Source organism: Corvus moneduloides, chromosome Z, assembly GCF_009650955.1.
Source record: "Corvus moneduloides isolate bCorMon1 chromosome Z, bCorMon1.pri, whole genome shotgun sequence".
Taxonomy (NCBI): Eukaryota; Metazoa; Chordata; class Aves; order Passeriformes; family Corvidae; genus Corvus; species Corvus moneduloides.
The window spans coordinates 42,754,539-42,768,724 of record NC_045511.1 but is presented as its reverse complement, the minus strand read 5'-3'; the positions used below and the strand labels follow the sequence as shown (position 1 = coordinate 42,768,724).

The following is a 14,186-nucleotide window of genomic DNA, read 5'->3' as shown; positions in this document are numbered from 1 at the left end:
TTTTCAGGGAAAATAATCTGTATTAACAAGAATTTTGTCTATTGTTTTGACATATAATTCTGCCTTTAAAGCACCTGAGTTTTTTTCTGAGGTTTATTTTAAGCACCTAAAAAAAGTTGTGTAGTTGCCTACAGTATACATGGCATTATCTATGGAAGAAAGTACATGAGGACCGTAAACTTCCAGGAAAATATTATGTGGACTGAAATAGATTTATTGCAGGAGAGATTAAATGTCTTTAGAAACTGTTGATGGTTACAAAGTGAAGATTTGTCACTCAAATAATGCATGTATTGCAATTTTGTTTCAATATTACTTGCCAGGTAAATGTTGTGATTGGAGCTTGCTCTGCTGCAAGTGTTTTCTTCTTCTTGTTATGAGCTGTGAAGCATTACTGCTTTCATCCTTGTACAAAGTACAGAAGGAATGGAATAGGATAACATTCCTAGGAAAGCCCTTTCCAGGCTTAATCAGTTGATTTTTCCATGTCTTGCAAATATTTTTCATATATTACATGGAATATTTAATGTTTATTATTAAATTAATATTATTATTAATATTTAATATTTAATATTTAATATTTAATATTTAATATTAATTATTAAATTAATATTAGCTATTTAATATTAATATTTAATTATCCTAGAGAGTCAGATACATTTTCTTGAGATGAATTATTTTTTGTTGTTGTCGTTACTATTATTGTTATTATTGTATTTGATTTTTGTTCTTACTATTGTTGCTCTTTCTACTGTAATTTTTATTAATATTATTATATTGTATTTTTTGGTAAAGATGAAAACGAGTGCCGCTCCAAGCCAGGTGTCTGTGAAAATGGTCGTTGTGTGAATGTTATTGGGAGCTACAGATGTGAATGTAACGAAGGATTCCTGTCAAGTCCATCAGGCATTGAGTGTCTAGGTAAATATCTCTTTTGTACACATTTCATGTCATGTTAGAGTGTAAATGCAGAGAGAAAATTTGGCTTCTGTATACCTAACAGCTCTCATACCTAGAGAAATTAAATAATTACACTTCTCAGTTAAATAATGATGTAATATTAAATAATATTATTAAATATTATTAAATAATAATAGGAAAGAATAGCTTGTAGCCATAGGCCTTACATAGAAGTGTGTTAGTTCCATAGGATATAAATGTAGACAAAATACGGGGATTTTTGAAGAAGAATAATTTAATCACCTTGAGATAAATCAAAAATGGATGCTGAGTAAAATTCAGTTATATAATATACAATATTGCTTATTCAGAATGTGATCTTAAGCATCATATTGCAACCAGGCATCTGACTTTTCTGTACCTTTAATTCAGACATAAAATACCATTGTTTTACTGGAAAATTGAAAGTGTTTTTTTTTTTTTTTTTTGAGGCAGGCCTGCAGATAAATTCTGATGAAGGGTTTTTGTTTATCAGCCTGCATTTGCTTTTCAATGCATTCACATTTGTCATTTGCACTACGAAATTCATCATTCCGTTTTTGGGAGTCAAACAGAACTACGAAAATTTACTTTTTCCTGACCGATGTTCCAGTGCACATACAGTCCTGAAAGGTGTATTTATTTGTACTACTACATTAAAAAAGCATAAATATTATCTTATTAATATAGTAGTATAAAACCAGTTCCCTGCACATTGTCATCAGGAGTGTGCTGACTTCATGGTTAAGCGGTAACACTGAAGTGCAGAGTATTTCCTGAGGATTAGAACCAGATGGAAAGAGAATACCGCAGTCTGTTAACTCCAGCCAGTCCTTAATGCCAAGGCAATACCCTGTTTGGAAGTCATTATTGCTTTCCTATATTTAATATGTAATTCTTTTATTATTTTCTGCCTTGGGAGGGTTTGCTCTTTGCTGCTTTTCCTTTTGGGTTTCTTGGGTTAAAAATTACAATGAAAAAATGGATCTGTCAGAAACACAGAATTTCTTCAGAGTTACAGCACGAGTATTAAATCACAGATTACACTGTTTTTAATACATTGTGCAAACCTTTTTATTACATTCACATTAAAATTCATTCCACATCTCAAACTGGGGATAAAGCATTTATGTGTTCTTAAGGTCATAATGTCCCTAAAGACCTGCACAGTATCCTTGTCTGGGAGAATAGAAATCTTCAGTCTTGCAAATTACTACAGCACATACTCTGCTTCACAGAACTGATGCTTTCAGTGGGGACAGCTCTATTTGATGTGAACGGTTAAGTTACCAGGTGGACAAATTAAGTCTTTCCTAAAGTTTGCCTTTTGCCTAACTCTTGTAAGAAATGTACAGATTCTTCTCCTCATTTGTAAAAGAGGAGGTCAGCTGAATATTGATACATTTACACATTCTGAGGGATCACTACTAGCTTTGAGAGAAAAAAAAGAAAATCTTTCATTCCAAAATGTAAGAATTCTCAGATCCGTAACTGACAATGCCTCCATTTTAATCAAGAAATAGCACAGGTAACATAGCCTATTTAGAAGACATAATCTCTGCAAGATTTGGGGTTTCTATGAGCACTGGACACTGGGATTTCTTCTCTCCTTAGCTGCCTGTTTGAAGGAAACTTGTAGGAGCCCCATGACTTTAAAGCTTTGCTCCCCTTTTGTTATTGACAAGCATTAACCAAAAGGTTTAAAAATTAAAATAGAATTAGACAGGGGCATACCAACAATAAGGCCATACAATTTTATTTTTTTTCCCCACCAAAATTTAGGAGTACCACTGAAAAAGTACTGAGTTGGATATACACTTTTAAGGTGTAAGGGGTTTTTTATCTAAACCACATCAGGATAATTACAGATGATCAAATGTGTTATTTTGGCCAGAAAAACAAACAAACAAAACAAACTTCTAACCCCACTCCATAGAAATCATTCAAGTGCAAAGACAGCATAGCCAGCTTAAGTGGAAGCTCAGTTTTGCCCACAGCCTGTTTTACTGGCAAGGGCAAAACTTTCCCACGAGCAAAACTCTTACCCTGCTCATGCAGATACTGAACTTTTGGGGTGTCTTGAATATATTTGTAATGGCAGCATATTACCAGAGCACATAACAATTCTGAAAGGCTAACTCAAGATGGACTTCATGGTAGCTAATAATTTCTGGTGCTTGCATATACTGACAGAGAGCCAGAATAATACTCCAGATGCTGAATGGAGAAGATGTTTATCTCCTTCTCGATTTCAACCTCTGTCCTTCTTCCTTACAGATAATCGCCGGGGGTTTTGCTTTGCTGAAGTTCTGCAGACCATGTGCCAGATGGCTTCGAGCAGCCAGAACCTTGTCACCAGATCCGAGTGCTGCTGTGACGGAGGCCGGGGCTGGGGGAACCAGTGCAGGCTCTGCCCCCTTCCCGGAACCACCCACTACAAGAAACTCTGTCCACATGGATCAGGCTACACCACAGATGGAAGAGGTATTTGCAGGGATGAAAAGAGGCAGAAAAGAGGAAAAGAATATGCTCACGTACTTTAAAAAAATGTAGAATTCTCTTTGAAGTTCCTTTGGAGAATTTCCTGTTAAACATCAGAGTTTGATTTCTCAAATAATGCCGGGAGACCAGAAATTAAAAACATGTTTGACAGTAGCTGCAAACAGAACAGCCGTGCAGAAGTTTCAGGATTGGGATCTGGTTGGAAGTACCAACCAGTAACTAAAAGCTAGAAATGATCCCAAACTTTTGTATTGCTGAAAAGTTGGACACATGGCAAAGGCAGCAACCATCTTATTTAACAATGACCTCACAATGCTTTGCAGGTACTATTTCCACACAGGAAGCAGAAGCTAATGTCTGTTTTTTAATGGTGGTGATAATTGTTGACATGGAGGTGGTCACTTCTGTGGGGTTTTTATTTGGAGTTAGCAAAACTTGAAGCTGAGTACCCAGTGAAACAGCAGGAAGGTGTTGGTGCAAAGAACAGTAATGGGATTTGAAGGATGTTTGGCTTTGGATTCACATCCATTTTTAAAGAAGGAGAAGGGATTAGTTCCTGTTAGAAGCAAAATGACGAGGAGCTCTGCAAAAATGGAAGAGAAGAAAAAAGTGAAACTTAAAACTGAGACATGACTTATTTAATATTTTCTATACAGATATTGATGAATGTAAGGTCCTGCCAAACCTGTGCAGGCATGGTCAGTGCATTAACACCATCGGCTCCTTCCGGTGCTTCTGCAAAGCTGGCTATACCACTGACATAACTGGCACATCTTGTAATGGTAAGATGCAGTCAATCAATCATCAGTTATTTTCTTAGTTGTTACACAGTGATGGACCAACCTTTGTAAACCCTTGTAGCAAATCATTTTTTTTTCTTTTTACCTCTTTTATGTCATGTCCTTTATTTCTTTTTCTAATACGTATTTCTGGTTTTGTATTTCATTTGAGGAAATAGAGAAACTAGCTCTGCTGGCAGTATTCCTGCAGTAGAATGATTGCTGAAGTTTGTTGAAGCAGCGTCACTTCAAAGTGACAAACCAGCGCGTTACTTCATGGTCTATGTTTTTCCCACTTTTTTGTTGGTTGACAGATATAGTACGCCAAAAAACAAATACTCGTTGCTTAGATGAAAATACCAATGCCACTGTTACACTCTTTCAAGACAGACAGTTTGTCATGGTAGTGACAACTCCATATGAACTCCACAGCAGCACATTCATAGAGAAAGGAATAGGAACCCTAAAGAAATATGAGTGGGGGGCTTTTTCCTATGAGCATTTTTCTCTAAAATGTGGTGCTGTGTAGCAAACATCCTTCTGTCAAAGAGATGAGGACAAAAGATAGTTTAATATTTTCCTCTCGTTAGATCTTGATGAGTGCTCCCAGTCTCCCAGACCATGCAATTTTATCTGCAAGAACTCAGAAGGGAGCTACCAGTGCTCATGTCCCCGGGGCTACATCCTTCAGGAAGATGGAAAGACATGTAAAGGTAAAAAAAGTTATGCAAAGTAAATTTTAATTTGGTTGCAACTTGACTTAAAAAGAATTGGTTTTGAAGTGTGGTATTTTTACCAAATTAGATTGAATGTGCTTCTTTGTTGACTCTTTTAAGATGACATCTCTTACTTTCAGATCTTGATGAATGTCAAACCAAACAACACAACTGTCAGTTCCTCTGTGTCAACACCCTTGGAGGCTTCACATGCAAGTGTCCACCTGGTTTTACACAACATCACACAGCTTGTATTGGTAAGAAAAACATTGATTTCTTTCCTTAGTTTTTCAGTAGGAACAACATTCTCAACTCTGAGTTACCTCTTGTACTCTTTATACAGAGCAATAGTGTCAAGAGGGAAGAAACAGATTTTGAAAACTAGCAATTATAGCTGAAGAAAAAAAATCAGTATATCCAGTCTGTCCACTGTTTCTTTTTTCTTGGTTAGTAGAGAGTTGTACATATTTAATACATGTTATTATGTTCTAAGTATAACCACATGGAGACAAAAGGGTGAATTATTAAAATCTCATTTAAAATGTAGTTAACCAAAACCAGACTGCATTTTCTTTTTTAGTAGGTACAGATGTCTTCAGATCTTAGGCATATGTATAAATCTTGCCAACTGAAACAGCTTTAGTTCAGCTAACACAGAAGGGCAGCATTTTTCCAATATCAGCAATTATGTGCCAGCTCTTCCACACTCATTCAAAACTGAATTACAACTTGTACTTCCAGTTTATTAATTACTCATAACTATGCATGAGCCTCCAATTCATCTGGCATTTAAAAATGAAAAGCTATAAAATAAAATGTTGCACTTCTGTGGATTTCATCCTCTTAAAAAATGTTATATGAACATTTCTAAAATCATGCCACAAGGTAAACAAACTTTCTTCTCTCTCTTCTGTGTTTTGAAGATAACAATGAATGTGGTTCTCATCCATCACTGTGTGGATCAAAAGGAATTTGCCAAAATACTCCTGGAAGTTTTACCTGTGAATGTCAAAGGGGATTTTCTCTGGATTCTACTGGATTAAACTGTGAAGGTAACTCGGAACAGTCAGATCTTTTTATGGTACAAATCCTTACTTCAGTTTCTAGTGAATCATTTGATATCAAAGACAGATAAAGCAGAGCACCAGCCATAGTAAAAGTAATAACAAAAGGAAATTGGAAAGTATTAGATTAATTGTAAGTATAACATAAGCATATGCAAGAATGTACTTCCTTGAGTAATTTTTACAGAAATTCAAATAAAAACGTGACTGTCTAGTTGAACTCTTCAACAGTTGTTTTCAGGCTGCCATTTCAACTTCACATAGGTTTATGCACCTAAAAGTCTAGTAGTTGTGGGTTTTTTTTATATTTCTGTCTTCATATGTCTAAACAGAATCTCTCTACAGTTTCTGTTTTGACTCATTGTAATTGTCCACCTGAGGGTATCTACGATAAGATTCTAAATTCTGTACTTTATTATCCTACCACAGAGTTACACACTGAGAAAGCAGATTCACTATGTTCAGAAAGATAATTATTACAGTTAAAATAGAGGTTATATGGATGAGCTTTCTCTCTCTCTCTGTTGGCCCAAGAGGAAGCCTCAGTCAGGAAACCTCTGTGTGAGAGCTCCAGACTTCTCAGTAGGCCTCAGGTACTGAGCAAAGAAAAAAATAAAAGGCAGTACAAGGACACCTGGCTGCTGAGAATTAGAAATGCAGGAGAATACATGAAGAAATGTATGACCTCTCAAAATTTCAGCTACTCTGATACAGCATTTAAAACAGGAATTGGTATTTAGAGCCTATTTCTAGAATGGCAGTCCAGAATATATGCAGCTGCAGCTTTACAAAGATTTATCTCATGTCAGTTTACTTTGTTCTTACAAAGTACATGTGTCCTTGTGTGCCTATAAAACAGAAGAGTTATTTTTTTTATTTTCTACTAGGCTTGCATACTGTACCTGAAAAATTAGGTTGCTTACAATCTACTTATTTCCTATAGCAGACACAATTTAAGATGTCTGAGTTTTCAGAATTTAGAAGGTGGGATGGTTGTCTTTGTCTCCTTTTATTAACACTTGTCTCGGAGACTTTTTATGTGGCTTTTTATTGTCAGTTGCAAAGACATCCAAATTTGACATTCAAACACTACATATATTTCAGGAAACTGAAAGTTTAGCCCTAAGTAGTTGGTTTAAAACTGAAATTTAAAAAGAAATTCAAATTCTAAGCATTATACAACTAAAGCAACAACATGTGGGATTACTGGGAATAGTGTTCTCTAAATTTAAGTACTGAAAAGTCTCAAGAGCTCAAATCAGATTATTGATAGAAAGAACTCAACATTAGTTGACTTCCAGGCTTTCCAAAAGAACAATCTGCATGGTCCTTCTGTCTTACAAGAGTACTCCTCTGTTATAAGTCATAGAACCACAAAATGGCTTAAATTGGAAGGGACCTTAAAGGCAATCTCATTCCACCCCCTAGCAAGGGTAGGGACACCTTCCACTATCCCAGGTGGCTCCAAGCCCCATCCAGCCTGGCCTTGGACACTGCCAGGGATCCAGGAGCAGCCACAGCTTCTCTGGGCATGCTGTGCCAGGGCCTCCCCACCCTCACAGGGAAGAATTTCTTCCATACATCCAGGTTAAATTTACCCTTTTTCAGCTTAAAGCCATTCTTCCTTGTCCCATCACTACCTTCCCTTGTTATAAGTCCCTGCTCTCCAGCTCTCCTGTAGTCCCCTTAGGCACTGGAAGGGGCTCTAAGGTCTCATGAAACCTTCTCCTCTCCAGGCTGAACAAGCCCAGCTCTCACAGCCTTTCCTCCCAGCAGAGCTGCTCCATCCCTCTGCTCATCCTGGTGCCTGCCCTGGCCTGGCTGCAGCAGCTCCAGGTCCTTCCTGTGCTGGGCCCAGGGCTGGGGCAGCTCTGCATGTGGGGGCTCAGCTGAGGGGGCAGAGGGGCAGAATCCCCCCTGCCCTGCTGCCCACGCTGGGGCTCAGCCCAGGACACATTTTGCTTCTTGGGCTGCCAGAGCACACGGCTAGGTCATAACAAACTTCTGATCCACCAGTGTTTGGCAGTGGGTGTAATCCTGTGTCATGTTTTGCTTCCCTTCTGAACGCACAGATGTGGATGAATGTGATGGAAACCATAGGTGCCAGCATGGCTGTCAGAACATCCTGGGTGGATACAGATGTGGATGCCCACAGGGATTTATCCAGCATTACCAGTGGAATCAGTGTGTTGGTAAGGAAACAACACAAAAGGCATTTAAACAGCAAAGGCATCAGAGTGTTTCAAGTGACAGCACCAGGCAAGGGCAAGAATGAGCAGAACAAAGGGTGTGCAAACACAAATCTTTTTTATCTCTCTCCTCCTCCTTCCATACACTTATTACTCCCAGCATAAATCAATGTCAGAAGGTAACAAGAAAACACACTCAGCCTTTTGAAACTCGCTGTGACAATTAGCTTTCCGAGAAAGGTCTAAATTCTGACCTGTTTCTTCTGTGAAAATTCCCTATCATTGAATGTTCATTGAATTCTTTGATGTATCAATGCAAATACCTTTGCTGATGAAAAAAAAGCATTAAAAATCATACCTTTCATTAGTAAGAATTACTGTCATTAGCAATTTAAGAATACTACAGAATAGCATCTAAAGCAAATGGTGAGAAAAAAAAAATCAAGAAAACCATTAAGGGTTTCCTAGTTCCAAAATAGTCTTAAGGCCAGCGTTGAAGTTCTTTGTGCAGGGAATGGGACAAATTAGGAAGCTCAGGAGTTCTGTTCAGATTTAGTTCATTCAATCCATCACTTACTTTCTGTGGTTCATGAACTAAGCTATATCACATACAAAATGAAATGTGGGATATTTTTCTTTTAATAAAAATCAGTACACACAGAAACAATATCATCCTCTGCTGTTCACAGAGACCAGTACAAAGTATTTACCTTTTCAGCTTCGCTTTCATGGTCTTCTGTCTGTGCTATCATAATCAGAGGAAAACTGTGAGCACTGCCATGCATTTCGTATAGGCTGATTCTACTGTCCTGATTCCAGACATAAGAATTAGTTTATTCTACCCATTTTAACATTAAGTAGCACACCAGCCAGTTTTTCTGAAGTCCAACCACCATGATCACTCCTGACTTAATACTGCTCTTCAGCAAAGAAAGCAAAAGACTGGGGTGCAAGTGACAGAACACACAACAAGCAGCTCCCACAAAACCCCAAACCAGCTAAGTTTCTGTAAATTATAGTCCTCAAAAGAACCTCCCTCCAAGTGCCTGAAGGCGAGAATGGCAAAGCATTCACTAGTGGTTTGGTGAGGAAAATTTGGTGAGGAAAACCTGGTGAGGAAAACCTACAGGTTTTAGAGAAATATCTTGGTTAGAGAAATAAAATAACCATGATACCAACTATCAAAGCAGGATTTTCCATACCACAACCTTTGTTGGTTTTTTTTGCCTGAAACCAGATCAAGTCACACTGACTGAAGGTGTCATCTTCTCTATATCTTGACACCCACAAGTGAAGACGATACCCCTTTTTTCTTTCAGAAACCAAGTCTCTGTGGGATGATGAGGTCAAGGATGTAGCAGAGCCCTGGGACTTGCAGATGTTCTGATTTGTTAGCTGCATCATGCTGACCTATTGTCTCTCAGACTAGAAAACACCAATATTTTTTTGTTTGCTTACCAGATGAAAATGAATGCTCTAATCCTCACACGTGTGGCTCTGCTTCTTGCTACAACACCCTGGGAAGTTACATGTGTGTCTGCCCATCTGGGTTCTCCTATGACCAGTTCTCCCATGCCTGCCACGATGTGAATGAGTGCTCTTCTGCCAAGAACCCCTGCAATTATGGTTGTTCCAACACTGAAGGTGGCTATCTCTGTGGCTGCCCACCTGGCTATTACAGAGTTGGGCAAGGGTGAGTATCTCCATGCAGTCATTCACCAAAGACACATTCAGAAGGTGCACAGGTGCAAATGAAGGTCAAGCTGCTAAATCTTTCTAGTTTTGTAGACAATATCCAGAAACTAGAAAAAAATAAAATGTCTGTACATGCAACATGACATTAATTTTAAATGTAGCATATAAACAACATTAAATGAGTTCTGCTTTCTCCCCCAGTCTCAGTACGTGAACTCCTTCACCTGCTTAGTGAGGATTGATAATGAATAAGGATAGGTACCATTTGTACTGAGATAATTAAGGGGCTTAAGTATCACTGATCCATCCGGAACAGTAAACACAAATTAACTTTGTTCTGGTACAGAACAATGGGTAAATTCTGTAGTTCCCAAAGGTCACGGCAGGCTGGCTTTGTTTGGATTCTCTGTAGAACTTGTAAGTGAAAATTAGTTCAGGCTGAAAGCCTTCAGCCAGCGTTTGTATTTCGACTCAAGTGTGAAGGAAATTAATGTACAGCCCTCCTGCTGAGGAAAGGGCAAGGAAGGGGATACAGACACTGTGGCACAGATTACACACACTCCATTTAGCAGGGACAGTTCCTAAAACTGCAAGGAGTAACTAAAACACATGTTCTCATTCCACAGACATTGTGTCTCAGGGATGGGATTTAACAAAGGCCAGTACCTGCCAGTGGATGGAGATGCTGATAAAGAGAATGCTTTGTCCCCTGATGTGTGTTATGAGTGCAAAATCAATGGCTACTCCAAAAAGGACAGCAGGAAGAAGAGAAGTGCTAATGCTGTACGTGCCGGGATAAAAAAAGCACTGTAATGGTCTGGGAGGTATTTTTGGAGATATGATATGAGTAGTAAATGGTGGAAATCTTTTAAACAGGCCACATTCTACGGTGAAAATCTCTTTTCTCCCCCTGCCTCACTTAGATCTTGCTGGCAGTAATAATTTGACAATAAGAAACACATCAACAGGTGTGAAAGGATGAAGTTTTTAAAGCTTGTAAAGATTCCTTTGTAGTGCGAGATGTGGTCTTGCTCCTCAGAGTACACTCAGGGAAATCTCATACAATTACAGAGAGCTAGGAAACCGATCATGTCTTCAGCATTTTCTGCTGCCAGGAGGAGGTTGGACAGCATTTATGGTCTGGGACAGCTAAACAGATCTCCTTACAGATCATTTTAGTCTTGGTGTCTGTTGCGTGTTTGCTCGCAGTGGTGGGGGATTACACCTGGCTGATAGAAGTCCGATATTTGCAGAATTGATGAGGTTTTTAGAGAATTCCACTTCAGATTTAAATTTTTTTCTTGGTGCATTTTGTGGGTTTACAAAGCCCACAAAATGCATACGTAAGGGTAAGTTACAGGAACTGCTATCTAGTTTGTAATTGTTACATCTTGTTATTACACTTTTTTAATACCATTAACCTTGTCAGTTTCTAGAACTTTCTAGGTATTAAAAGTGATATCTATAAACTATGTGGGAAAAAAAAAACTTTTTATCACTCTTGTCACCTATGGGGTTCGAGTATTTAAAACACTGCATTACTTGCTCCTCTCCAAAAAAATTTCCTTATTTTCATTATGTTTTTACAGTTGCATTACATAATGGTACAGCATGGAATTTTCAGAGAAGGCTTCAGGGAATTCCCATGCAGTGTTGTGAAATGTGTTTCTGTATTGTGAGGTTGGTCATAAAAACATAGGACCTGTGCCTCTTGGGTGGTCTTTACTGCAGTGGTAAACACAGGTCTGTCCTTGTGGTGGTGCGTTCCCCCCTCCTCCTTTCCAGGCTGCAGTGCGATCTGAGAAATCCTCATTAGGCCTCGGCCTTGAAAATTAAATCTGGCTTTTGCCGATACCCTTGACGATGATTTTTTTAAATGATTTCAAACACTTGTGCATAACACTCCTCTACATGGCCTCTTTGCAAGCATGAAGTTAAACAGGTTCTCAAAATAATTTGAAGTCAGAGCCTCCTGTTTATCATCCTTTTAAGGCCTGTGTGAGAAGCCTGTAGGATTTACAGGGTCTGTGGTATGGAATCGAGCCAGAAACTATTAATTATCCTGATTATTAATGTCCTCTGCTCTAAACACTCTTCCCTCCTCCAGCTGGAGCAGAAGAGCTTGGGAAGCATCGACATGGAGAGTCCCTTGAAGGTGAGAGTGAACATCTCCAGGCTGGACAGCCAGGAGCACATCCTGGAGCTGCTGCCGGCCATCGCGGCCCTCACGCACCGCGTGCGCTACATCATCTCCCGGGGCAACGAGGACGGAACCTTCCAGATCCGCCAGAGGGACGGGACGAGCTACCTGCACACCGTGAGGGGCAGGGCAGTGCCTGGAATTCACACACTGGAGATCACCAGCGTGCCTCTGTACAAGGAAAAGGAGATGAAGCAGCTGGAGCACAGCCACGAGGACAACTACCTCCGAGGGGAGCTGGGGGAAGCCCTCAGGGTGAGGCTGTGGGTTGACCTCTATTAGCTGTGGTCTATTTCTTCAGCTACTTCTGTTCTATCTGCACACCTGGGAACATCTGCTTTTCAAAGTGAATCTGCTTTGAAAAAGTGTATTTTGGGGGAGGCAGGCAGAGAGCCCTTCCTTTCCATCCTGCCAAGACTGCAGAACCGCCTTTTCAGGAGGGTGACTTAAAACTCTGCCACTGCCAAAACTTCTATTACAGGGGCAAATCATGGTTACTGTATCTTTTATATAACCTCGATTTAAAGTATATTAAAAAGCTAAAGTTCAAGAAGTCATCATATGGCACTAAATGGCACAAAAATGTGAGCTATTTTTTGTCCTGTTAGCAGTCAGTAACAATTTGGGTATTTTGCTATAGTTCCTAATGAAAAAAAATTATAGAAGTTTATTTATTTTTAATGCAGTAATATATGGAGAAAAAAACAAATTATGTAAACAAAAAGGGAAACTTGCTTGTTTTTCTTTAGTTTTATAAATTTGAGCTATAACATTTTAGAGGTACTTTCTAAATTAAGAAAAAAAGAAGTAGATTTGAAAGATGTTTTCTCTTCTACATGGACCGGTCATCCAAATAGTATATAATTAATTCTAAAATATATCAGAGCTGAAAGATCACTGTAGTAGGATATTCTAAAGTGGGATACTGTAAACTGTTCACATAGTAGAATATTCTAAAGTGCTCTGGCAAATGAGAATTAAAAAAGAAAAAAGAGGAAAAAAACAGAGTCATAGAGGACAAGTATCACACTATCGGTATCTGCACAAATCATATTTCACAGCAGCTCAATGGGATTGTGTTCTGAATCAGCCACAGCAAATAGTGGAGGAGGCACAATCCCTGTAGCAAAATACCTTGACTGTTCTTAATCCCGTTAGAACTGCAGAACCAAACTGTGCTGCCCTTCCCTCAGTGACCTCAAAGAGCCACACAGGCAACCACACCTCATGCTCAGAAAAGGTGCTCCACAAACTGGCATTAATTCCTGCAGGCAGCTGAAGGAAATGTCTCTCTGGAGGGAATGTTTCACTTTGTTTGGTGCTGGCTCGAAACCAGGGTGCATTTGTTGAGCCCTGAGAGCTGTGTCAGAACTGCCATACCTGCAAACTTAGTTATTGCAGCGCAGGCGAGGAAAGTTACGTATTTGAAGTTCACTTGTTAGAAATCTCATTAATGCTGTAGTTATACACGTCTCATTTTATCATAGCTTATTCTGTAAGAAAGATGATTGTACGATAACTTGAGTTTTAGTTTACTTTAGTGATTTTTTTTTTCTTCTTTTTAAATTTCGTACTGTCGTGTGTTAAGTGTATGTCTCAATGGTGCTTTCTGTGACAGCTGGTGCCTTTAACTGGCCATGCAACAGAATCTCACGTGTGAAAATAGCCAAAGCACATCCAGGATTGTTCCAGGTGCATGTAGGTGCTGACCAAAGACTATACCAAGTTAAACTCAGTGATTTTTTCTTCTCTTTTGTTGAGTTTGGGGATTTTGAAAAGAAATGTTTCAAGAAAAAAAGCTTTCTCTTGAACATTTGTATCAGTAAGACAACACTTTTCTTGCAATAAAGCTTATTTTGGGTTATTTTTTGTCCTTTTATTCCATTCAGAGTTAAACTGGTGATTGATTGCAAGCAATAGCCAATACTGGCTGTGGTCTGGAACCACATTTATTTGACATGACTTTCAGATATGGTTGTGCAAGTTTCCTTATGATTCAAAGTTGCTTCTGGGTAAAATGACTGACATCTGTAGAAATAAAAATACCTCTAGAGGTCTGATAAATACCTACAGGACAGCACTGACTTTAAGACTTAATATCT

The 14,186-nt window shown here is 38.8% G+C and overlaps 1 protein-coding gene across 3 annotated transcripts in view; it reads left to right on the top strand.

Moving 5' to 3' along the window:
* FBN2 (fibrillin 2) overlaps positions 1-13,948 on the top strand; it is a 118,640-nt gene extending 104,692 nt beyond the window's left edge. For all 3 annotated transcript variants that reach the window (XM_032096785.1, XM_032096784.1, XM_032096783.1), the window contains 10 exons: positions 796-921; positions 3,217-3,423; positions 4,098-4,223; positions 4,811-4,933; positions 5,077-5,193; positions 5,860-5,988; positions 8,073-8,192; positions 9,651-9,882; positions 10,511-10,667; positions 11,992-13,948. In XM_032096785.1, the coding sequence (XP_031952676.1) occupies positions 796-921; positions 3,217-3,423; positions 4,098-4,223; positions 4,811-4,933; positions 5,077-5,193; positions 5,860-5,988; positions 8,073-8,192; positions 9,651-9,882; positions 10,511-10,667; positions 11,992-12,366 (1,712 nt within the window). In that variant the 3' untranslated portion in view covers positions 12,367-13,948. The remainder of the gene's footprint in view (positions 1-795; positions 922-3,216; positions 3,424-4,097; positions 4,224-4,810; positions 4,934-5,076; positions 5,194-5,859; positions 5,989-8,072; positions 8,193-9,650; positions 9,883-10,510; positions 10,668-11,991) is intronic.
* Positions 13,949-14,186: the final 238 nt, after the last annotated feature.